The 23,570-nt window shown below is 38.8% G+C and overlaps 1 protein-coding gene across 1 annotated transcript in view; it reads right to left on the reverse strand.

The window, feature by feature from the left end:
* The window catches only part of LOC107085397 (transcriptional repressor NF-X1-like), a 20,305-nt gene extending 3,800 nt beyond the window's left edge, over positions 1-16,505 (reverse strand). Inside the window, exons 1-18 of the mRNA XM_015375692.1 lie at positions 16,256-16,505; positions 14,535-15,401; positions 12,376-12,537; positions 12,070-12,147; positions 11,737-11,842; positions 10,677-10,748; positions 10,429-10,568; positions 8,471-8,570; positions 8,170-8,387; positions 6,283-6,380; positions 6,162-6,192; positions 4,120-4,202; positions 3,552-3,660; positions 3,344-3,463; positions 3,192-3,271; positions 2,883-3,113; positions 2,712-2,785; positions 2,533-2,634 (exon numbers count right to left, since the gene is read on the reverse strand). Coding sequence (XP_015231178.1) covers positions 2,533-2,634; positions 2,712-2,785; positions 2,883-3,113; positions 3,192-3,271; positions 3,344-3,463; positions 3,552-3,660; positions 4,120-4,202; positions 6,162-6,192; positions 6,283-6,380; positions 8,170-8,387; positions 8,471-8,570; positions 10,429-10,568; positions 10,677-10,748; positions 11,737-11,842; positions 12,070-12,147; positions 12,376-12,537; positions 14,535-15,401; positions 16,256-16,274 — 2,690 coding nt within the window. The 5' untranslated portion in view covers positions 16,275-16,505. The remainder of the gene's footprint in view (positions 1-2,532; positions 2,635-2,711; positions 2,786-2,882; positions 3,114-3,191; positions 3,272-3,343; positions 3,464-3,551; positions 3,661-4,119; positions 4,203-6,161; positions 6,193-6,282; positions 6,381-8,169; positions 8,388-8,470; positions 8,571-10,428; positions 10,569-10,676; positions 10,749-11,736; positions 11,843-12,069; positions 12,148-12,375; positions 12,538-14,534; positions 15,402-16,255) is intronic.
* Positions 16,506-23,570: the final 7,065 nt, after the last annotated feature.

Here is a 23,570-nt window from a genome sequence, read left to right on the forward strand (position 1 = left end):
TGAAGGCAGCTGGGACCACAGTTACAAAAGAAACGGTTGGTAACACACTACGCCGTCATGAATTGAAATCCTGCAGCGCACACAAGGTCCCCCTGCTCAAGAAGAAACATGTACAGGCCCGCATGAAGTTCACCATTCACCACCTGGACGACTTAGAAGAGGCCTGGAAGAACGTGATGTGGTCAGATGAGACCAAAATAGAACTTTTTGGCCTCAACTCGTCGTGTTTGGAGGGCAAAGAACACAGAGTACAACCCAAAGAACACCATCCCCACCGTCAAGCATGGTGGTGGCAACATCATGCTTTGGGGGTGCTTTTCAGCCAAGGGGACGGGACAACTCCATCGTATTGAGGGGAGGATGGACGGGGCCATGTATTGTGGAATTCTGGACCAACATCTCCTTCCCTCAGTGAGAGATCTGAAGATGGGTCGAGGATGGGTGTTTGAGCACGACAACGACCCTAAGCACACCGCCAAAGCAACAAAAGAGTGGCTGAAGAAGAAGCACATCTAGGTTCTGGAGTGGCCTAGCCAGTCTCCACACCTGAATCCAATTGAAAATCTTTGGAGGGAGCTTAAAATTCGAGTTGCCAGGCGACAACCTCGGAACCTGAATGATTTGGAGGCTGTCTGCAGGGAGGAGTGGGCCAACATCCCTGCTGAAATGTGCACAAACCTTGTCACCAACTATAAAAACCATTTGACATCTGTGCTGGCCAATAATGGCTTTTCTACAAAATATTAACATGCTGTTTGTCCAGGGGGTCAAATACTTGTTTTCCCTCATCAGATGGTTATCAATTTTAATAAATTCATATGATGTGATTTTCTGGAATTTTCTTTGGGATTCTGTATCTCACTATTGGAATGTACATATGATTAAAATTATAGATCGTTGCATTCTTAAGTGGGCAAACCTGCAAAATCAGCAAGGGGTCAAATACTTATTTCCCCCACTGTACATATTACTTTCAATTAAATATTAAAGTCTTGTAACCAGTCAGGTTTAAACATTCAACATTGTCTAATTGGACAGGAGAAAAATGTTACCCCTCTTGCAAATATTTTTATGCAAAGAAGCCTTTTGCACATCTTAGAACTCTACAGTGAGGCTGTGCTGTAGTTGGAGGAAAAGGTTGGATGTGTTACTTTAGGCAGTCCAGACAGTTTTCAGAAACTTTGCATTTCGATTTTTTTTGTTCAACATCAATGGTGTAAACTTGGTCCCNATGGATGCTAGATCGAGACATCTGGAAGATTTTTAGCTAAACCTGCAAATTTTTGACTAGAGCTGTAGTAGGGCTGGGCGATTTGACCTCAAATACCACGATAAATTGGGCAGTTTTACCTCGATAGCGATAAATACAAGATAAATGCTCCAGCTTCTCCATCAGAAATAAAGACGTGTGCAGGAAATGCAACTGATCTATTTATACTTTATTTGTTGATTCAATCACATACATATTACTTTCAATTAAATATTAAACTCTTGTACCCAGTCGGGTTTAAACATTCAACATTGTCTAATTGAACAGGAGAAAAGTGTTAATATTTTTACGCAAAGAGACCTTTTGCACATCTTTGAACTCAACAGTGAGGCTGTGGTGGAGGAAGAGGTTGGATGTGTTACTTTAGGCAGTCCAGACAGTTTTCAGAAACTTTGCATTCCGATTTTTTTTGTTCAACATCAATGGTGTAAACTTGGTCCCACTGAACTGAGAGTACAGTGAGAACAATGTACAGCGTTTAAAAATCGCACTCTCACTCAAAACGGTTCTTGATCAACGTGCTCTTGATATCCTCTCTGTGTGTTCAGCTTCATCTCTGCTCTCGCGTGACTTCACAGGATAAACTGATGTGAATTTGTTTAAAGCCGTGTTAGACACTTCTTCACTGGGCTCATCCGCCATTCTCTTTGTTTACGATTGACTGGATGGGTGGAGTCACGTGATTACACACCTGTTGCCGTGTCTTAAAAGGGAAAGAGATACTAGCCACCAATGCATACAGTAAAAATGGAAAAAGTTTATTTCTTTTACCGACATGGGAAAGTTGTTGCGGGTTTAACGGCCAGGTCTAGCTGTGGATCTCAAACATTTCAGCATTTGACTCACAAGACATTATCAGACTAGTCTCATGACCCAAACTGTTGGTTTAAATTCAAATTTATAAAAAAAAGCAAAATGTACTATTTATCATAGGTATAGTAGAAATAAAACAAGGACAACCAAAGTTTTGTTTTCTCTTTTTCTAACTGATATTTTAATATCTTCGAATGCGTAAATAAGCTTCATCATTATAATTTGTATTGTTTATTTCTGTAGAATCTCAAGATGCTATAATTGATGATCCCACATTTTATGAATCAATGGACCAGAGGGTGATGGTGCTAAAAAACAAATGCAGACCATACCTCTTATTCTAATTGTCAAAAAACGTCCTCTCCTTCACAATGTTGCTTTTCCTTATTTTGTTTTATCACAAAGTCTAATAAAGGTTTTTATATATAAAACACTTCTTTTGGCCCCACCTCGTCTGTTTCAGCTCTCTCTTGGTGAGGAGAGGCCCGATGTCCATAGTGTCACCCAGCTGCATGTCAGAGAGTTTACTGGCCATCGCGATGGCTGCAAACCTGTGGAAGAAACATTACAGAAGAACATCTCAAATGGAAAATGAAAGCAAACTGGGTATACAGCCAGGAGGACTGACCTCTGGTAAGAATTGGCAGCTTCTGTGCAGGCAACAACTTCCTTTCTTCGCCCACAATCGCATTGGAGTGCTACCTGTTAGCGTGCAAACATTTTGCACACAGCATTAGGTTGCCTTCCCTTTAAGCATGCATTTCATGTAAATCCAAACATGGTGGGCCTGTTTGTGTACCTTGGCAGTGCAGGTGGTGCGTGGGCAGCTGCTGCCTCTGTGACAGGGAGCAGCGCAAGGGTGGCCGCAGTCGGGGCGGGGCAGCGTGCACGGCTGCTGGCAGCCACCCTCCGGCAAGCATCCTCCACGGTGGCAGAGCCGTTTGCAGCGGTGCATTTCACAAGGCAGCATCTTATTACATGTCAGCCCACAGGAAATGTCTTGCAGGTGACATGGGATGTTGCTGCGTTGCTGTGAATCAGAGAAACAAGTTTATAGCAAGGATTAAAAACTAAACATAAATGAGTCGTAAAGCTTTGTGGTGTTTACCTCGTGCTTTCCCATGCACCATTTCTGAGTGAGGTATGTGCAAGGTGGACATTTTTCCTCGCTGTGGCAGTTGTGAAACACTAAATTAAAGGAGGAGACATTCAGAATTCCTGTTTAAAACTGTAGAGGAAACGAGAATTGGTCCCTCTTACCAGGATGGTCACACTCATGTCTTCTCGTGCAAAGGTTCTTGCATTCTGGTGGCTTTGTGCCACAGGCAATCGGGGGGTACAACACGGTGGCGCCACAGTGACACGTCAGCTCATCAAAACCTGCCAACGGAAGGAGTGGTAAGATACCTGGAGCCAAACAGAACACCACAAAAAATAATAATAATTAAGTCAGGAAAGCAGGACTCACTGGACTGCCAACAGGGCTCACAGTTCCCTTTGTGGCACGGCTCCTGGCAGCGGTGGAGGCCGCAGCTCAGCTTGTAGCCGCAGATCATGGGGCACCTGTGCTCCACATTCTGGATAAACACACATGGAGGGGAAAAAAAGCTCCAGTGTTACTGTTACAAAACCCATTTTACAGCTCTTACAAACATTCAACTTTTATAGTTTTTACAAAGACTTTATACCAAATAAACCTTTCTAAACTTTTCTAGATAGAGCTCAAGTCACCATTCCAATTATCTTATTATATTAACCTATATTATATATTGGTTAATATTCAGAGTATGATCTTGCAGAGATGGACAAAGACATATGGAATAATGGCCAAACAGAGACTAATGCAGAGATGAAAAAAAATGGGAGAGAGAGGGAGAGGGAGTGTCAAAACTTGGTTATCCGACTCCAAAAACTATCATCTAATAATCCAGTAGTGGTTCCCTTTAGGGATGCACAATACATCCGCATCAAACAGAATCTAAATAAATCATGGAATGAAATAGGGGTGCAGACTGGTTGACCCTGGACTCACTCACCACACAACAGAGCTCTCCACACTTGTGTCGACCACAGGAACGCTTCTTGTTGCATCGTCTTTCACACGTAAAGATGAGCTCGTCTGCATGGAGATGACCACAGGGGACATTTAAGAAAAGTCAAAAACTTAGTGGTGTCATATTTCACTTTTAGGGCCTGATCCGCTAAGACTGAAAATTTGAAAGTGCTAAATTGCTTTAAAAAAACTAACAAAAATATTGATGCAGTTAGTGGTTGATCTAGGAATAGATACTTTGGTAGAGTGGATTTAAAGGCAGACAGAATTTGTACGGGATGCATGATTTCAAAGTGGAGAAGAGTTTAACAGGAAGAAACAGTCGTCACATCATCTTTTCCAAACAGCTTTAACGAATGAGAATAACTGTTTCTTTCCTTGTTAGTTGTTTAGTTTTCTAGCAGAAGTTCTCCCCACCCGAAAACATTCACTATCTGCATATCGACAAAAACGACAAACTTTTTTTTCTCTAACTAGTGATCATCCTTTCTAAGACACAACTTGAAATGTAAGAGAGATTAATGCAGTAGCTTGAGATCGGACTTTCAATTATCACAGCTGCATAACCAGCAGCAGGATGATAGCAACATGTAGAGACAAGCTATTTATTTTGTCATCTATTTTAGCAGTAAAGGAAACAGAGAACTTCCTATGTCAAAAGAACAGCTTTTCAGTGCTACAATCCATTAAATTTTTACTTTGGTTGCAACAGGCTCATTGCAGCTCTAAAATGAATCCACTAACAGGGATGGTGCTGTAGAACAATCCATCCAGACACAATACAGCTTTTTCAAAGGGTTGTTTTTCTTCCATAAGAGATGCGGTATGGCTTCTATTTGTGACTGGCTCCAATTCAGCATTGCTCAATGGAAAATATGTCTCTAATATACACATTTCTGAAAGTCCAAATCTGCTGATGCATAAATTAAATTTTTTTCCTGTCATTATGCACTTTCTTCCTCTTCACTACAATGACATTAAATGGGATAAACACAGTAAGGTCCGTAAGCCGTTTCAGGTTTGATAAATTGAATTGAGCATGTTAAATCATTATATTTGGATAATCACCATGCATGTTCTCTTAATCAGCATATGTTTCTGCATATTCAGAAAGGCAAACAAGCTAATTTCTTGCAACTGCTGTTCTGATTATTTTAACTAATCTAAAATTGTGCACACCTGGTAAGAAGATCAGTTTTGCATATATTACCAAGCAGTGACGGATGGTGGAGTTTTCTCCGGGGAGGCTGGTAAACTTCAAAAAAGAAGTTTACCAAAAAACAATCGAATGTATATAAAGGTATAACACCAGTATATTTACATGAATAACAACAACACTAGTTTTTACGGCACTAGTGGCTCATTTTTTCGACAGTAGGCTGACAGGAAAGGGGATATGAGAGGGGGAGAGTCATGCTGCAAAGGACGACAGGTCGGATTCAAACCCAGGTCGCCTGCGTCGAGGACTAAGGCCTCCGTACTGATAATTGAGGAAGGAGGCAGGGAAAGCAGAATAAAGTGTTAGCCTTGCCGCATGCAGTTAGCCAAGCCTTGTTGCTAAATAATTATATAAACCTGTCGATCAGTCACACTTTATAAGAGACGACTGTGACATCAGCTCTGTGGCAGGAGGTGGTGTGGAAATAAAGTGGCTATCGGCTCTGGGGGCAGGAGAACTGTGCCCCTTGATCTCCTATCCTTTTGAATTAGAGAGGAGCTACTGTGGATATAGAACTTTCAACGAGAGTCAATGGGCACAGGGTGGAAAAACAGCTTTACTCATCAATAAAGATGAAATATTCATCTTCCACATCTAAAAAAATATATAAAAACAATATATTTAGAAATATGTTAATTTTATAATTTAATTTTAATTCTATTTTTAATATCCTAATCAAGGTCATTGGGTGAGTGGGGCGACGCCCTTGCACCATCTATTGGCCAGCTGCCCTGCTATCAAGTCTGCACATGTTTTTATTTATGCAAACATTTATAATATCAGGAAAAACTACATCGAAATTTCACCTTCTTTTTTAATATCTTCACATGGAACCTCCTGTAAAAAAAAAAGAAAAAAAAAAGACAATATTTAAAAACTGCTTTCATAACAATGGTAAACATTTGTTCTACTGACTTTCTGGCCCACCTTGGTCTTGGAGCCACAGCGGCACCTGATTGTGGAGGTCAGAGAGCAGGGACCACAGCTCCCCTCATGGCATAAATTCTGACACAAATGAATGGTGTCTGAAAGAACAAGATGTTATCTTCAGACAGACTAAGAACAATGCCAGACAGCTTCAGATAAAGCACATCCTGTTTGTGGTGAAAAACGGACACAATGGACCAACAGGAAGACGAGAGATGTCTGGGTTTTTATCCCAAGGAATTAAACACGTAGGTCAATATAAGATTTCCGATTTTTTAATTTTGAAGACGTGCAACAAAAGCCATTGCTGCAAAAGGTAGCAGTACATATTTATTCCACCACCTAAAAAGACATCCACTGCAAAATGAAGAATGTTGTAAACCCTGCATGTCAGCTTCTCCCCGCACACCGATTAAAAAGTTAAATAAATCAGCTGTGAATCCGATGATGTTGGCCTCGTCGTTTGAAAAAGCGATCCCATATGAGAGAGAAAGGAAGAGATGGAGGTAAATCACAGAGGCCATTTATTACATTATTTAAATGGTTTTTAGATGCTCTAATACCTGTGACGTGATCTTGTTCAGAGGTTTTGCAGGCGTTCTCTAAACCTGGCAATATTCTTAAATGTATAACTTTTTGTGCTTCTTTATGTGCTTCCAAGCACGTAAAGATCAATGCAAATAGTTTGAAGATGCTCTGATAATGCTGTAACTTTTGGATGGTATTTCCACTTTTGTTTTGTAATAAATTTTTTCCTAATTTTTTTATTATGCACAAAAGAGCCCATTTTATTTTACATTTTATTTAGATTTTTTTTCTTTGTTTCCTGTTTTTTTTGCTAGGATCTTGTTAAAGGTTTAATACTGACAACCAAAGACGTAATGTGGCAGAATTATTAGGGAAAAGCTCTGAGCTGGTTAAAGTAAAATTAAATTAAATTTGAAACCAAAAGTTTGAATGAGTATATCAGTGCAATTGTATGCACTCTTATTGTTCTTGAAGGTAATTTAAACATATTGTGTATCGCGATATAGCCCAAATATACTGTGATATTAGATTTTCTTCATATCGCCCAGCCCTACTTCAAATATGAATCTTAATCCTCTTTTTCTCATAGTTAAAAGGGAAACTGCTCTCAGGAAACATTTTAATTGATTTAATTTAGTTATTAATTGGCTGTAAACTATGTTTAATTGGGAGTTTATATTTGTAATATGCTGTTCCAGTTTACATTCATCACATTATTTCAGTTTTTGATGCAGCCATCTTTACCTGGATATTTTTTTTTTCTCTTTTTTAAGTGGACAGCAGTTCTGTCTCAGTCAGACCATTTTGATCAAATCAAGATTCAACAGAAGTTATTGTGAGTTATTTTGGAATCCATTAGGTGCCATTTATTGATTTGACCAGATTTGGAAGAGAACAGCATATTTCTTTACAAACTGCCTCTTGTCTAAGCCCTGCATTTGTTGGTTCAAGTCCTGCTTCATTCACTGTACCTCAGGAACTGAATCCCCTAATCTTTCATAATACTTTGATAATAACTGTAAATCAACATTAAAAGCCAGTTAATTTAAATCCTAACTAATGCATTTGTTTTTGTTTTTTTTGCAGAGGACACGCGTTTCTGTTTACTGTAAAACTCAGCTGGATAGTCAGCTGGAAAGCTTTAAAGTCATGCTAACCTGTGGGAATTAGACTTTTCTCCTTTCATACGGATTATTTCATCTTTCCTCTGTAATGTTAAAATGCTTTCATCAGCTCTTTCAACAAAAAAAAACATCACTACGTGACACTAAACATGACACATTACTTCTCATTTTTAACAGTCTATTTTTGAGTCCTAAATTCTAAAGCTGAAATGAAACTTTAAAGCTATTAAGGTACCATTGGAGCCACAGGGCAGAGGTTTGTTGCATGTCTTCCCGCAGGATGGGATGGGATCAGAGCAGCTTCGGCGCTCAGAGTAGCCCAGCTCCAGGAGTTTGGTCAGTGGGGTCTGGCCACAGGGACAGGTCTTCACCAGGCTCGGAGAGCGTGGGCACGGCTGGCACGGCCCGCGGTGGCACACCTGATGGCAGCGGTGAGCTTCACAATTCAACATCCTGAACAGGGAACAGGGTCGGGTTATGGAAGGAGTCCTCCGTCTCCACTGCAAACGTATCATTTCCACAGTAGAGACACTTACTTAGAACAAACTTTTTGACAGGAAAAATGTCCTGAGCCATTAAAGCCTTCTTTATCTGTGCCGCACAGCACAGTACGAGTCATCACGCCGCAGTAACAAACTATAAACACACAGAAAACCAGATGAGTTCAAGTCTTCCTACATCATCTTACATCTTCAGAGCACCATGCTAAATATCAAATTCCATAAAATGTATTCAGTTTGTCACTTTAAAAAAAACATAAATACAGAAGTAAATATAGAAAATGGGTAGGAACACAAAAACCAACTCTATGTGACGTGTATAGAAGTTTGATTTCTAACAAATATCTTAACATTATAGCAAACGCAAATATTTTACACAAAGCTGACAGGAAACACAAGCATACAGCTCAGGTTTAGAATAGATAACTTATATCCTGATATACATCTTTAAATCATTTTGAAATGAATATAAACAAAATGAAAGACTACCAAGAATGAACAGATGCCGGTAGAAATATGAAAATTTACCATGTTTATCAAACTCCTCCAATATAACATTTTAGAAATATGAGCAAAAAAAAAAAAACATTAAAAGTCATATGACCATTAATGCATTAAATTAGTATTGCGATACATATTGATATGCTGCATTGTTCCAATGTTACAAATATAATTGTATTGATTTGTTGTGTCACACAATTAATGCATCAGTCATGACATGGAGGAGCCTCTAACTAATGCTTGCTCATTACAGAGAGAGTTGAATGAAACGAGGTGGAGGCGGAGACGTATTTAAAGAAAATTAAGTCAATTCTACAAATGACCAGCAGGGAAAACGGTTTAACATGAGTCCTTAAAGACTGACAGCGTTTCATAAAACATAAAAATGGTAACAGCTGAGATCTAAGAAAGTGTTATGATGGTGCATTACCTACAATATCCAACATCTGTTCTGTCTTTTTACTTCAGTTTAACTATCTCACTCTAGGGCTCCAAAATAATTCAACATCAATATCTTTTTATTCAATAGCGGTAATTTGAACACATTTCTAGTATTTGGATATACGCTGCAGTCTGTAGTTACAGCTTTTAGTGACACTCTGGGCTCAGCTACAGCACGTTGACTTCATGTTTTACCACATAGAGCCCGTGCCCTGCAGCCGTTGGCTGTGCTGCTAAGCTCTAAAATGGTCAGTTTTAGCTATAAATGATAACGTGACCAAACGTCCCCGTTTTGAATTAGATGTCTCCAACTTTAGCATCTGATTAAAAAGATTTTTGCAGGTAGACCGCATAGAAAGCTTAAAGACAGCTGATTGCACAGCTTAAAATTTAGAGTAGAAAAGCTGCGTATAGCCTTTAAATAAGAGGAGAGAAAAAGTTTGTCACTGTGTGATTATGGGACATGTGAATCGCTTCATTTTGTTTTGACTGAACCAATCATTTCCTTACTCAGATAAAAATTTGGTTCAAACTTTACAAGTGTTGTACACGCTCGCTGTCCCTAGGTTAAAAAAAAAACAAACAAATAAAATATCAGGATATTGCTGCCATGCCAAAGCCTACACAGTCCTAACTTGCACAAAATCAACATGCACACAGCAGTTTGATGATTAAGCTTTAAATTTTAATTTACAAACTGAGTGAAGACACTGCTCAGCATGCAGGGCTCTAACAGTGCAACAATGTAAACTAGCCTGTCAGTGGTGCGAGAGAAAGCAATTCATGAACAATGAGGAGAAACAGCTCTGTTTTTAAAAAAAGAAGTAAAGACAATCGAGACAAACACATTTTTCTTCAAATATTTCTGTTTTCATAATGGCTAAACCCATAGAATATGGTGTTAATGCTGAGCTGCAGCATTTTTTAATACATCATCAATAATTTCCATCTTTATCATTTTAAGTTTTCCTTTACAACTAATTTATTTTAAAACTGATTTATTTAACAACAGATCCTAGCTCCTCTCTCACTGTAGGAACAGAGATACTCACCCTGCTCAACCTGCAGCTGGCAGGGCTGACACGCCCCGCTGTGGCACACCTGCGTGCAACAGTGTTCGCCACAGTTGAGTAAAGCCCCGCAGACTTTGTCACACTGGAGGACTGTGGCCTGGCCGCAGCGCATCGGCTGACTAAAACAAGGCAAATAAATCAGAACCAAATCTGTCAAGAGACACAATGTGCTGACAAATAATCAAACACCAAGGGAAAAAAAAAAAAGACAAACATGGAGTATTTACCTTGTCTTCCCACAGACACAGGATTTGGTGACAAATGCAGGACATGAAGGACAAGGTCCAGGATGACACAAGCTGAGAGAAAACAAGCCACATTGAAAATAATACAGCAAACAAAAATGTATTTTATTGGGACTTTTTGTGAGAAACGCAAAGTTGTAAATAACATATTTGGAAGGTTTTCAACGTCGTTTGAACTCTAAGAAGTCTGGTGCGGACACCTTCTCAGCCCCTTTTACTCCAATGTCCCAAACTAAACTCTGATATAACCAATTCACATATTAGGACATCAGTGAAAGGGGAATAATAATGAATCATTTTGCAGATGTGCTGCTCAGTGGTGCAGTGCTGCCTTGCAGCAAGCAGGCTCTAGGTTCAAATCCTGGCCAGGGGTCTTTCTGCATGGAGTTGCATGTTCTCCCTGATCATGCGTGGGTTCTCTCTGGGTACTCTGGCTTCCTCCCACAGTCCAAAAACATGACTTTTAAGTAAATTGGCTTCTCTAAATTCTCCTTAGGTGTGAGTGTGTGCATGAATGTTTGTTTGTCCCGTTTGTCTCCGTGTTGCCCTGCGATAGACTGGCAACCTTTCCAGGGTGTACCCCGCCTTTTCACCAGTAAAAAGCTGGAGATAGGCACTAGCACCCCTCGGAACCCAACAGGGATAAAGTGCAACTTAAAAAATAGATGCATTTTGAAGATTACTGTATGAAGTTAAGTGAACTGTTGGGATAAGTTTTAAAAGCAAAATATTCAAGCTAATAAGTCTGCAGGCCAGTGGCCAGTTTATTTGTAACATCAGCCAAAAAGCAGCCCATATAAAATTTCTACTTTTGCTGCCACTCTTTGGCCATCAGAACTGAAGAGGTCTTTCAAAAAGACTAACTTCAGCACATCATTCAGTTCTAACCTCTGATTCCTACATAGCTGTGGAGACGCCAAACAAATCTCTACTGTGTTCCTTTTCTTATCTAATCGCCTAAATATTATTCCTCTCCCACTCCTGACAGGCTGTCCTGCAGAACTGAGAAACCCCACAGTGTCGTGTCGCTTTCACAGCTCACATGTTACAGGGGTGGTTGCAGTCTGCGCCGCTCCTCTTCTTCCCACACATGTCACCGCAGCTGTGGGGAATCTCGCTGCGCTGCCACTCGGGGTTCGTCACTTTGCCTGCCAATCAAAACCATTGGAAGGTAACGGAAAGGAAAACACAGTGGATGGATGGATGGATTAGGAACAGTAAGATAGGTTATCAGAAAATATCAATTGATCTATGAAAAAAGTCAAAGACAGATGGATGGAGAATCCTTAATTTAACCCTTCACACATTTTTTGTGAAAACCCTGTGTAGAAGAAAAGGCTGTAGGCCATGTTTGACCTCAGAGGGGCGCTCTCACCACAGAAGCAGGTGTAGGAGGTTGGGTGCTTCAGTGCTACGTTCTGGCAAGCAGGACAACGCCAACCATCGGATGAATCTGAAGCAAAAAGACAAACAGCCATTGAAGTTGAACACTAAAGCCGCTCTGAGTCAGACCCACCTGCTACAAAGCACAGAGTTGTGCTGAATCAGCAGGAGCGATTATCAGTCACAATAGTTGCCTTGGTACAAAGCATGCTGCATACAGCTGGTTTTTAACCCGAGGTCACATGGTGTTAGAACTCTCTTGGGTCTATAGCCACCGCGCCCTGTTTAAGGCTCGTACCGTCTGCCTGCGAGGCCGGGGAACGCGCCCACTTCTTGATGCAGTTCAGATGGAAGACGTGGAAGCAACTCTGGCAGCTCCACACCGGGGCCATGGCCCTGATCACGTCGCAGCACACCATGCACTCGTACTTCTCCTCAGACAGCTGTTCAATCAGGCAGCCTGCGGAGTTGAGTCGACATCAAATGCTTTTGATGCTGATGTAAACAAAATAAATGCCACAAGTTTATCCCGAGTTTACAAAACTCCTCCATTTTGACATTGTAGAAATATTTCATTAGAATAAAACATTAAACCACATAAAAACAGTATCGTCAGTCAGTGTAAATTTCTGATGGTAATTTCTATGAAAATATCAAAAAAGTCATATCGCTACTAGAGGCTGGCATTTAATCGTATCGCTTATTGGAATACATTTCTAGTCAAAACAGTTTTTATTCATTGTCTAAACTGCAAGTCAGAATTGCCGATGATTAAATAAAAAACTTCAAAAAATAGGTGAATTGTGCATTTTTATGTTTTTCTTCCTTCATTTCTTCCATTAGGGCATAGTTGAAGACTAAATGCTATTAATATGGGATGTTTTGTGATAGAAACACTTCTTTATGTAACTGGTGTGCTCAAAAAGTCTATTTGTATATTCCATAAATGAGCTGCTCTAGGTGGCGTAGCTCTGCTAGCTTGATTCTGATGTACGGTATGTTGAAAAACCGCCCATAAATTACAGCAAAAGTTTATTTCCTTTTGGGATTAATAAATAATTTTGAATTGATTAGTTGCTGTGGTATGAGGTAGCAGCCATATAGTTGCCTAAAAAAAAAGACTATTAAGAATTAATTGTTTTACTGTCAATTTTATCAGTATCTCAATTGTAAAAATATTTTAAAACCACATCACCCAGCACAAACCATGACATTTTTTGATATTGAATTATTGTCTACCCTTGTTCATAGCCAGCTTTTAATACATATTGGATGAGATTCTATAGTTTAAATGTGTGTAATGAACAGATACCAAACTGATCAGTGCATCACAACACTTCCTTCTTTGACTTCTATGCCAATATGTGACAAGTGAATTTCTCCACTGTGAGATCAATAAAGCTCATCTAATCTAATCCAAATCGCTGTGGTATATTGCTTTTTATAAGGTCTGGCTCTAAACTTAAGAAATTTGCTAATGCAGGTTCTCCAACCTTACCTAAAATATCCGCCAGTATTAAATAAAGGACAAACTAAGCATAATCCTGGGCTACTCTGGACAAAACAGAACAATGAGAAAAGACAAAAAATAGCTAAAATTCATGAGGCAAAGCAACACAAAATGAAGCAAAATTAAGTGAAGGAAAATGTCCCCTGGTTAATCTGTCCTTAAATAGATGCTTTTGTTTTTTCTTCCCCCATTACTTCGATACCCCTAAATTAAACTGATAACACTGACATACCCCCATCAGAGGTCTTTGTATTTTAATAAGATGTTTGGTGTCAAGTTGGTGTCTCTATACTCTAAAGTAAAGTAGTGGTAGCATCATGCTGTGGGGGGAGAGAAGCCCATTGGAGATATCATGCTAGAGATAATAGAAAAATAAATGGAAGCAGATCTATTAAAGGCTGCCAAACATTTGCGGGTGTTAGCCTTCGAGCAGAACAACAGACTCATAAATGTAGCTACAACAGAAAGCTGCTGTTAACATTGAATCCTATTTAGGTTAGAATGGCCTTGTTAAAGTTTAGGGACTCTCTGTGATCTAACTAAACTGTTTTGGACAATGATTGAAGTTTGCAGCTGTCCCACAAAGGTAAAGACATGTCTGAGGAGCCCCGCAGCAGTAAACAAAGCATCAGGTTGTTCTACAAGGCACCAAATTAGGCTAATGGGTACTAATATAAAAATCTTTTCCCATCCACATCACATCTATATGCTGGTTTGTCACTTAAAATTTGAATAAAGAACCTAAAACCTCAGGTAATATTGTGAGAAACTGTGGTAGGTTTCAACACTTTTAGTAATGTCTATTTAACTCTCTGGGTCCTTGTGACCTCATTGTCATGTTGCCAACCATACAAACTAGCTATTTGGGATCTTACACAAGAATTTTAAACGTTTTAGTAAATTTGGTAAAAGTTATTTTGGTAATAATTTAAAGATGCTGATCCAACCTGTCTGTGTCTCTTTGCTTTTTGGCATTGTGTTGGAGCCCCTCTGAACCGAGCTGGTGTTCTGGTAGCCTGGCCTTCTCCCTCCTCTTCCCTGAAAAGGTTTCTGTGGTCCTGAGGATTTTCCAGCTTTGTAGGCAGGATCCTGAGACAATCTTCTCAGGTCAGAGCCATCCTGGCCATCAGCTGCTCTCTTTAAGCCCTCCTCGCTGTCAGACTGTGGTTTTGGGGGCTTGATCGGTCCTTGTCGCCGCTTCCCCTCTTTGCTTGTCCTCGGTTGATCGTGAATTTGGGTTCTGATGCCTGGCCTGCTCTGGGAAGCTCTTTTTGTGGTCTCTGAATGGTCATGATAGCTTTGATATGGAATATCAATTTCATCTCCCTTCACCTGCTCCCGACCTGAAATTCCTGTCTTTTTAACTTGAGATTCGTGATCTTTTAAGGTTTGCTGCGAATCCCTGTTCCCACTTTCCCTCCTCCAGCTTGGAGCATCAGGTCCATCCATGGAACTAGCATATCTGCTGCCAGAACCAAACGGACCAAAGTCCCTACCAGGTTTTTGCTGCCAGTGTCCAGAACTTCCTACATTTCCATTATAAAACCTGTTTTCCCCTCTCCTTCCTCGTCCTCTGCCTCTTCCCCTGGCTCCATCTACTTCTGGATAGGAAGGAGCATTACACTCAAAGTAATTCAAGTTATTTTGGCCAAACGCTTGTTTGAAACCTTGATTAAAGTTTCCATAAGGTTGAGTTGGGTCATAGCTGTAGCCGCTCAGGTTTCTGTCACTGTTATGTCTGGGTCGGCCTCTCTTAGAGCCTCGGTGATGCTGCTTGTTCTGCAGTTTACCATCTGGATTGAGGTCAGGTGGGTCTGCAAACAGAAATGGCAACAGTGTAAAAAAAAAAAAAAAAAAGATGGCTTATCAAGAATCAAATACCCCCCAAAAGGATTTATCCTTCCTTCACTTTTTTTCTCTCATTACAACTCCAGGGATTTCATTCAACGCACCATTAATATATATCTTTTAATTACTTTATCACAACATGATGCCCAAAAATATAAGGAAATGTAATCAGATTTATGTTCAGAGGATAACAGAATTTTAACATTTGAAATATAATTTAAACTATAAAAATTATCCTGAAAGAGTCAAAATTCTGCCAAAACAGTTTGAAAGATGTTTAATCATTTAGCCAAACCTCACCCATCCCTAGCCTGGATTTGTCTAGACGGGGCCTGAATAACATTTAACACATTAAACCTAATAGATTTCCTTCTTAAATCAGAAATCACTAAGCTTTTATCACTTTTCAGACCATTGACACCATCCGATCCAAGTAAAACAATAGTAAATCTCCAGTAACTTACAGCAACTAGCCACCTGACTACAGTTCTGCTTTAGCTCTAGTTTAAAAGCAGAGGAAACTAGCTGTTGGTCACATGTTTCCAGCTCCTGTTACATTATTCAGGTCAGGTGGAAGGTCGGTTTCAAAGTTCCCAGTCACACGAGCTCATGTCTGATAAAGTGAGAAAATTGTCAATGCTAGGCTAAAACGAAAATACTCCTAAGCTTTAAATAGAAAGTTACAGCTAACGGCTGGCTAACAGTTAGCGTAGCACTGTACTGTAAGGAGACATTAACGTGGCTCATAAAGTTTTTTTTTTTTTATTATTTATGAGACTTAAATCTAACTTTAAGGTGTATTTTGAAACATAGTAGTTACCCGAGGAGCCTTCAGCCATTCACTTTGTACTTTTTCTCCTAGCAAGTTTAACAGCAGCAGGCTCGTTAAGGAGAGCTGACAGGTCCACCCGGGTCCACGGTTTGACAGTCCACCTCACTCCTGTCCTCTGTGGGTAAAACCGACCCAAAGCTCCTAATAACTTGTTCAATATTTCGTCTTTTCTCCACTTAAATCAACCTAAGAACACCTGCTAGCTGAGCGCTAGCACGGGGAGGGATGTGAACCGGAACTTCCGTGCTGGATTTTCAAAATAAACATCCTGGATCTGCTTACACCGGAAATAGAATCCAGTAAAAGTTTCTGCCAACTTTGCATATTTGATTGGAAGGTTTGCACGTTCTCCTTTGGTTGAAACGTGCAAAATTAAGTCAGGCTGGAAGGAGAGGATTAATGTACATCAAGTTTCAATTATTTCAGTTTAACTGGGACATTTAACACATAATTTAATCTGAATTCTACCTCTTGGTGTAGAACCTGAGCTTCCCCTCACCATGATGCTGCCATGCATGTGTGTCTAACAGGGTGGCAGATTGTGCATTTACTAATAAAGTGAGGTTTTTGGTCTGATCTAACAGGAGCTACATTTTTGAGATTTTAGCTTATGGCAAGCTGGAAGCAAGTTGTCTTCCTGCTTATCTGTAAACTTCCTACATGTAGGAAGTGCACAACATTTAATGTCATCTTAGCACCTGAGCTGTGTCTCCCTGCAGCTCCTCCAAGGTAACAATAGACCTCTGCATTTGTGACTGTAGGGTGATTTTTAAAGGATAAATCTGTTATAAAATATTTCTATGAGTGTAAATTTACTTTACTCAACTTTTAAGGTGTTTTCAGTCTTTTATATGAAAGTATTTTGTATTCAGTGGAACACAACTGAACATATTTATGTACTTTTCTATATTTCAGGCCAATATATGTTTTTTCATATAAAAAAAAAGAATACATCACTAAGTCCAGAGTCAAAATTTGTTAGTTATCATTTTCCATAGCTCATATAAGTAATTTAAAGATTTGAATTTAAATCTGATCCATGCTGTTCATATATTTTCTGGGGACTTTATGGGAGCCATAAGTCCAAATTGGATCAAATTCATTAAGATTATTTGTAATCAATCAAATAACATATGTTGCTCCTTCTAATAGATTTAACCAGATTCTACAGAGTTTGGTTAAGTAACACACTTTCTAAAAAAAACCCAAACAGATACCTATTCATAAATGGCTTTTGCAGTCTTAAAATGAACTATTTTAAAAAATCTACCTTCCTCCTAACTTTGTGAATAAATCACAGCAGAAACACCTAAATGTAACAGACATCAAAAATAAAAAGAGTAACATACCATAGGTTGCCCACAAGGGGGCGTCTTATGCCAGTTTATTTGTAACAAAATAGTTTTACCCTGATGTTGAAATCTGAGGTAGAAATAACTAAGCAACCCTCTGTTTCTGCATATTTACCACATTTTCCTTTGTGGCATATAGCGGCGTATGGCGGTGTTTATTTAGTGTTGAAAGGGGAAGTGAAAGTGGGTGATAGTGAATTTCAAGAGATTACTCTATGAAAGTTTAGTTTTTGGTATACCCTTTTTTATTACATTTTGTATGCAGTGTAAATATAGCTAATGCCTCTACAGCTGTCAGCCTTCAAATACATAAACCTTAAATACCATTAAACACAGGCGTCAGTGAGGAAGTTAATAAAAGAGAAGACCAAGATATATCCACAGGTGCATGAGTGCATGTGTGGTTTTGGCCTCATGTCATGCTGGGATGGTAAAATGAAGAGAAATGCAATAAAAGTCTTTACATTTTTAGAGTAATGCGCATAATCAAATGAGTTTTAAGCAAAAACAAAAATACACAGATTGATAATTCATGAAAAAAACAGAAAATGTAACCATTTGAAGCTCATTCTTTGTCTGGCTTAAAGAAAAGTACAGAGATAGCCACTGTCACTAGAACAGCTGATATTGATTTTAATTAATCTGGACAAGTAAATAATTTGGTGTAACCATACATCAAAACCAGTTGAGCATGGGATGATTATCTATGCAAACAGTTGCAGTTATCCTCCACCACATTTTAAACCCACTTTCATAAGAAATAACACAAATATATATTTCAGTATTATTGAAAAGTGACTTTATTCAAGTAGGTCATTTCAAAAAGTGAAACGCATAGATTACTTTAACCAGACAGCAATTCAAGCTTTCATTAGATAAGCTAACTGCCAATAAAATAAACATTTCAATATTACATTGGGACAACATATTTCAATATTACATTGGGACAACATTTTTTTTAACATTGCCTAAAAACAAAGCTCAGATTACCAATGTGTCTATGACTGGATCCTCACTTGTCGTTATGAAATATGTACCATGATTAAAAACAAAGGAGATCCTAAAGCAGCATCTGGAATCAGCCTTGGAGGTAGCATCAGGAGCTCAAAGTAGCGCTGCTGCATTGATGCAAGATAAAGAGTCAGTTGGCATGGGTCTGGGCATTTGGTCAACATGCTCCCTTTGAACCTCCATTCTGGAGACCCCAGGGTGCCCCGCATAGAACCATTGGGACAGACTATACACCCCCTGTGGTATGGGAACCATTTAGGTTCCTGGTGAGTGGGAGGTCTTTAGTTAACTCCTGGATCTGTCTCCCTATGGAGGGATTTTTAACATAGAGATGTTGGCTTTATGAAATGTAAATCACTTTATTGTCCCACAATGAGAAAATTCGCTCTCTGCATTTTGACCAATCCCCTTGGGCAGCAATGGCCTGCCATTGTGTGGCACCCAGGGAGCAGTGTGGGGTTGAGGGATTTGCTCAGAGACCCAGAGTGGAGGGTACTTGCAACCTTCTCAGAGCACTAGCGCACTGCTCTGATCAACTTGGCCAATGCTCCCCTAAGGTAGGTAAAGGTAGGCTATATGTGCTACTGCTTGTTTAAAATGTGTTTTAAGTGTTTTTTTAAAGACACTTAATCCGACAAATTAGCCTCAACTCAAACAAATATTCAAATTTTTTAAAATTCACTGTATGTAGATTAGACCGCATGCTCAGGGAGAACAGTTTGCTCATTTAAAGAAGTGGCGATAGCCACTTGTCAGTTTTTGGTTAACATAATGCATTTAAAATGTTAAAGTAGGACATGCTACACAATGTGCTGGTGAAGATTCTCAGTCATCCAGGTCATTGTCATTCCATCCATCTATCCATCCATTTTATAACACTCTTATCCCAAGAGGGGTGCTGGTGACTATCTCCAGCTGTCTACAGGCGAGAGGCGGGGTACACCTTGGACAGGTCACCAGTCCATCGCAGGGCAACACAGAGACAAACAACCATTCATGCACACAATCACACCTAAGGGGACTTTAGAGAAGCCAATTAACCTAACAGTCATGTATCTGGACTGTGGGAGGAAGCCGGAGTACCCGGAGAAAACCCACGCATGCTCAGGGAGAACATGCAAACTCCACGAAGAAAAACCCTAGGCCCAATCGAACTAAAAACCTTCTTGCTGCAAGGCAGCACAGCTACCCACTGCACCGCCTCATAGTCATTCCAAAAAAGTGAGAAAAAACCCCAAAAACACCGGACTTTGTTTTCCAAGACATTTCACTGCTCATCCAGGAAGCTTTTTCGATTCAAAATGTCAGAATTAGCGTTGAGTTCCAAGCTTTATAGAGTAGCCCAAACAAATCCTTGTTGTGACTTAGAAAACATGCAAATTCAATCAGAAGGACAGGTCCACCCCTAAGTAATGGGGAGTCATTTGAGGTCTCTGTTAGCCTGCAATGCCCAATACTGGTCTATGCCTCTGAATGGGGGTAATCATTAGGGGCAATACTGGCCTGCCTGACCAGGTGGGATGTCTTGGTCCCCTGCATGGCCATGAGGAGTATGATAGCAAGAACGAACCAACTCTATCGCTCTGTTGTAGGTCTTTGAGAGCTGAAACTTAAGTCCAACTCTGTTTAAGTCTGATTTTTCTTTCTTAATTCTAAACAATGGTATCCCTGCTGCCACCCTCTGGTTTACAGGAGAACTGCTTGTTCCATAGGTGGTGAATCATGAGCAAATGGGACCAATAAAACACCTGGCAGGGATGACCAATGGGGTTCATGATGGCACTGAAGACAGAGGCGGAGCCAGAAATTTTTAATAAGGGTTGCCAGTCAAAAACCAATGTAAACTGAGGAGTGGCCAAAAGCGGACAGGTGCCATAGCCTAAGGGTCCATCTACACTGTTCCAACAGGAACGAGCACAACAAATATGGATATTTTCTAAATAAAGACAAACTATATGTTCCAACTATTTTCCTTTTGATTACAAATAGATGCATATATTTAAAAAAAATGTCTGGGGCAAACATCTTTCCCATTTTAATTATCTATAATTTCACTGAAAACTCCTTGATGACTTACAGAGACACATAATTTTCTCTTTACCCCACACAACACAAAATTAGGGCCTTAAAAAAGAGCATGAATTCTTTACATACAGTATAAACTATAATGTTAGTATTTAGATGTGCATAATTAACCACAGCGTTTTAGTTGTCAACTATTAATATATAAAAAAATTGAAAAAATTAAAACATTCCTCTTGATAGTATTACTGCTGCCACTGTCTGTATTAGAGGGACATAAATGGTAGGGGTGGCCAATGATTAGCTATGGGTGGCCATGGCCACCCCTGGGCCCTATCTAGCTCCGCCCCTGACTGAAAACTCTGATAGGGACATGATGTTAAATTCAGCCACCTAGATTTTTTAATCAGTTGAACATTTATAAATGTGTTTCAGATTACTCTAAGATCACACAGATAAATTCAAAAATATCTCTGCTGTATAGAAAGGGTAGAATTCAGAATAGAAACATTTGGAGGATTACTACATGGAGACGTTAAATGAAATATAATAGATAGATGTAATCCACTGAGTTACTAAGAGAGCAACATTTATTATCTATCTTATCTTTAATATATAATCTAAACTAAGCTATTTTAATGCTTTTTTATGATAAATTGTTGAAATAAAATGTTTAATGCTTTTTAATGATGGATGTGGTTAAACATTAAAGCAGCCATTTAAATATTCTTTGTTTTTAAGTTGTCACTTGCTGTCATTACATATTAGTCAGTCGTTAGTTGTTCCCTTAACCCGCCATGTCCTGCTCCAACAGGATAAATGTCCAAATCTCTGCTCTCCTTTTATTATTATTTTCTGGTGCGAATCATCCTGCGGAGAGGGAGCGAAGCGGAGCGCGCATGCGCACAGTGGGTGGGATAGAGAAGCGTAAAGATGACGCCAACGCTCCAAAAAAACGAGCATGGCTTTTCACAATAAAGGCATGGTTTTAATCACACATTCCAACAGCCATAGCATGAATTTGAAAAGCATTTTCCCATTGAACAGGTTTTCTCATTTATTTTCTCATATTTACATATTCCACATCATGATTTGAATATTATTCCAAATCAAAGATAACCCGATGCAAATGGTGTCTTATCTACCATGCCTCAATCAAATAATGATTTTAGATAATCAGTATGAACAGACAATAAAAGTGGAGAAACTAAATGTTATATTTATCTATCAGGAGAGGTCTTTAAGTTGACCAAAATTAGTCCATAGCAAAGTTATATCTCACCCAGGAAGGGACAAAAAAAGGACCCAGATGGCAAATAAAGCACATCTAACCCCCGGTTTAACCTTAAAGGTTAGAAGTGATTGTTTGTGTGTCTGTTTCTCTAATCTGTTAAGTAATTAATTCTTTCAGAAAAAAACCCTCAATTGCAATAATCCTGAAGGGGAATAATCATCTATCATAATTTATTTGTCCAGCAACTTCACCCCTGAATGGTTAAATGTTAAGAATTTGGAATGGCCTAGTCAAAGTTTGTGTGCTTTTAAATAGATTCTACAGGCCAGAAAACTCTCCAATCTGGCTGAATGACTTCTGCACAGAAGAGTGGGAGTGATTGCTGAACTGCGCCAGCTTTTATTGGATATTTTTCCCTGATAATACTTAAAATCCCAAATTATAAACTGCATTTTGTATTTACTCTTATTATCTTTATATGACACTAATATATATTTTATAATCATGTCACATTTAATGAAGAAAACAGCTTAAACACCGAATAAATAAAAGACTTAATACTTAAAAGTGCGAAAACTTAAACATGTGAATACTCCAGTTAAACCTTCTAAGGTAACATCTTCATCTATTACCACTATAATTTAGTGAGAGGATGCACAATGATATATTTTATACAATAAATAGGTAAAGTAGTAAGAGTTATAAACATTAACCCAGAATAGCTATGACAAATTTAAATTGATGACATTTGAATTTGTAAATCTCAGACACAGATTATATATTTTTAATTAGTTAAGTTTCTGTTTACCCTATTCTCAATCCACTTATACCATTTTATTGCAAATGATTACTGTGTTTGTGTTTAAAAAAGAAATTGGCCACAAATCATTAGAGTTTATCAGCACAATTAGAGGTTTTTTTTAATTAGAGATGTAAAGCTACACTACATTATAAATTGAATGTAGTCTAATGTTCTACGGGGCCCTTGAACTTGAAAATAGAGTTCTATTCTATTCTATTCTATTCTTTTCGATTCTATTCTATTCTATTCTATTCTATTCTAGTCTAGTCTAGTCTGGTCTAATGTAGTCTAGGCTAGTCAGATTGATTGGACAGTATGCAGCTGCTTTTTGAAGTCAAATTTAAGTAGAAAAAAAAGTTCAGAATTGATCAAATGACAAAACAAAGACAATCCCAAATATGGGCGGTTCTAGACAGGAGCCAATTGGGACCAGAACATCTGCAGAGCAAGCCCTGGCCCCTGTACTGAAAACATACACTGCAAAAAATAAAAAAGAAATAAATAAACTTTTTCTAGGTAAGAAAATTTGCCAATGAAAACAGAGTTGATGGATATTTAAAATAAGACTAATAAAACTCCATACTATAAGGGCAAAAATATCTCTTCCTTTGTCAGATCACATTTATCTTCTCAAATTAAGGGCCCTTATTTTAAGAGATATTATTAATCTAGACTCGTTTTTGCAGCGTGATATTAAATCAAATTCTGAAGATGGCAATAGCTGACAGAAGACAATGTAACTGATTTTCTCTTGGACCAATTTCATATTTGTCCTTTTACAATTTACATTAACATATTTTTTTATTTGTAAATTACAATCAGCTCTAGGTTTCAGGTCTATTCAGATAGAGATATTTTATCTGTTAGATCGGGAGTCTGCAA

The sequence above is a fragment of the Cyprinodon variegatus genome, unplaced genomic scaffold (genome assembly GCF_000732505.1).
Source record: "Cyprinodon variegatus isolate N-32 unplaced genomic scaffold, C_variegatus-1.0 Scaffold123, whole genome shotgun sequence".
Lineage (NCBI taxonomy): Eukaryota > Metazoa > Chordata > Actinopteri > Cyprinodontiformes > Cyprinodontidae > Cyprinodon > Cyprinodon variegatus.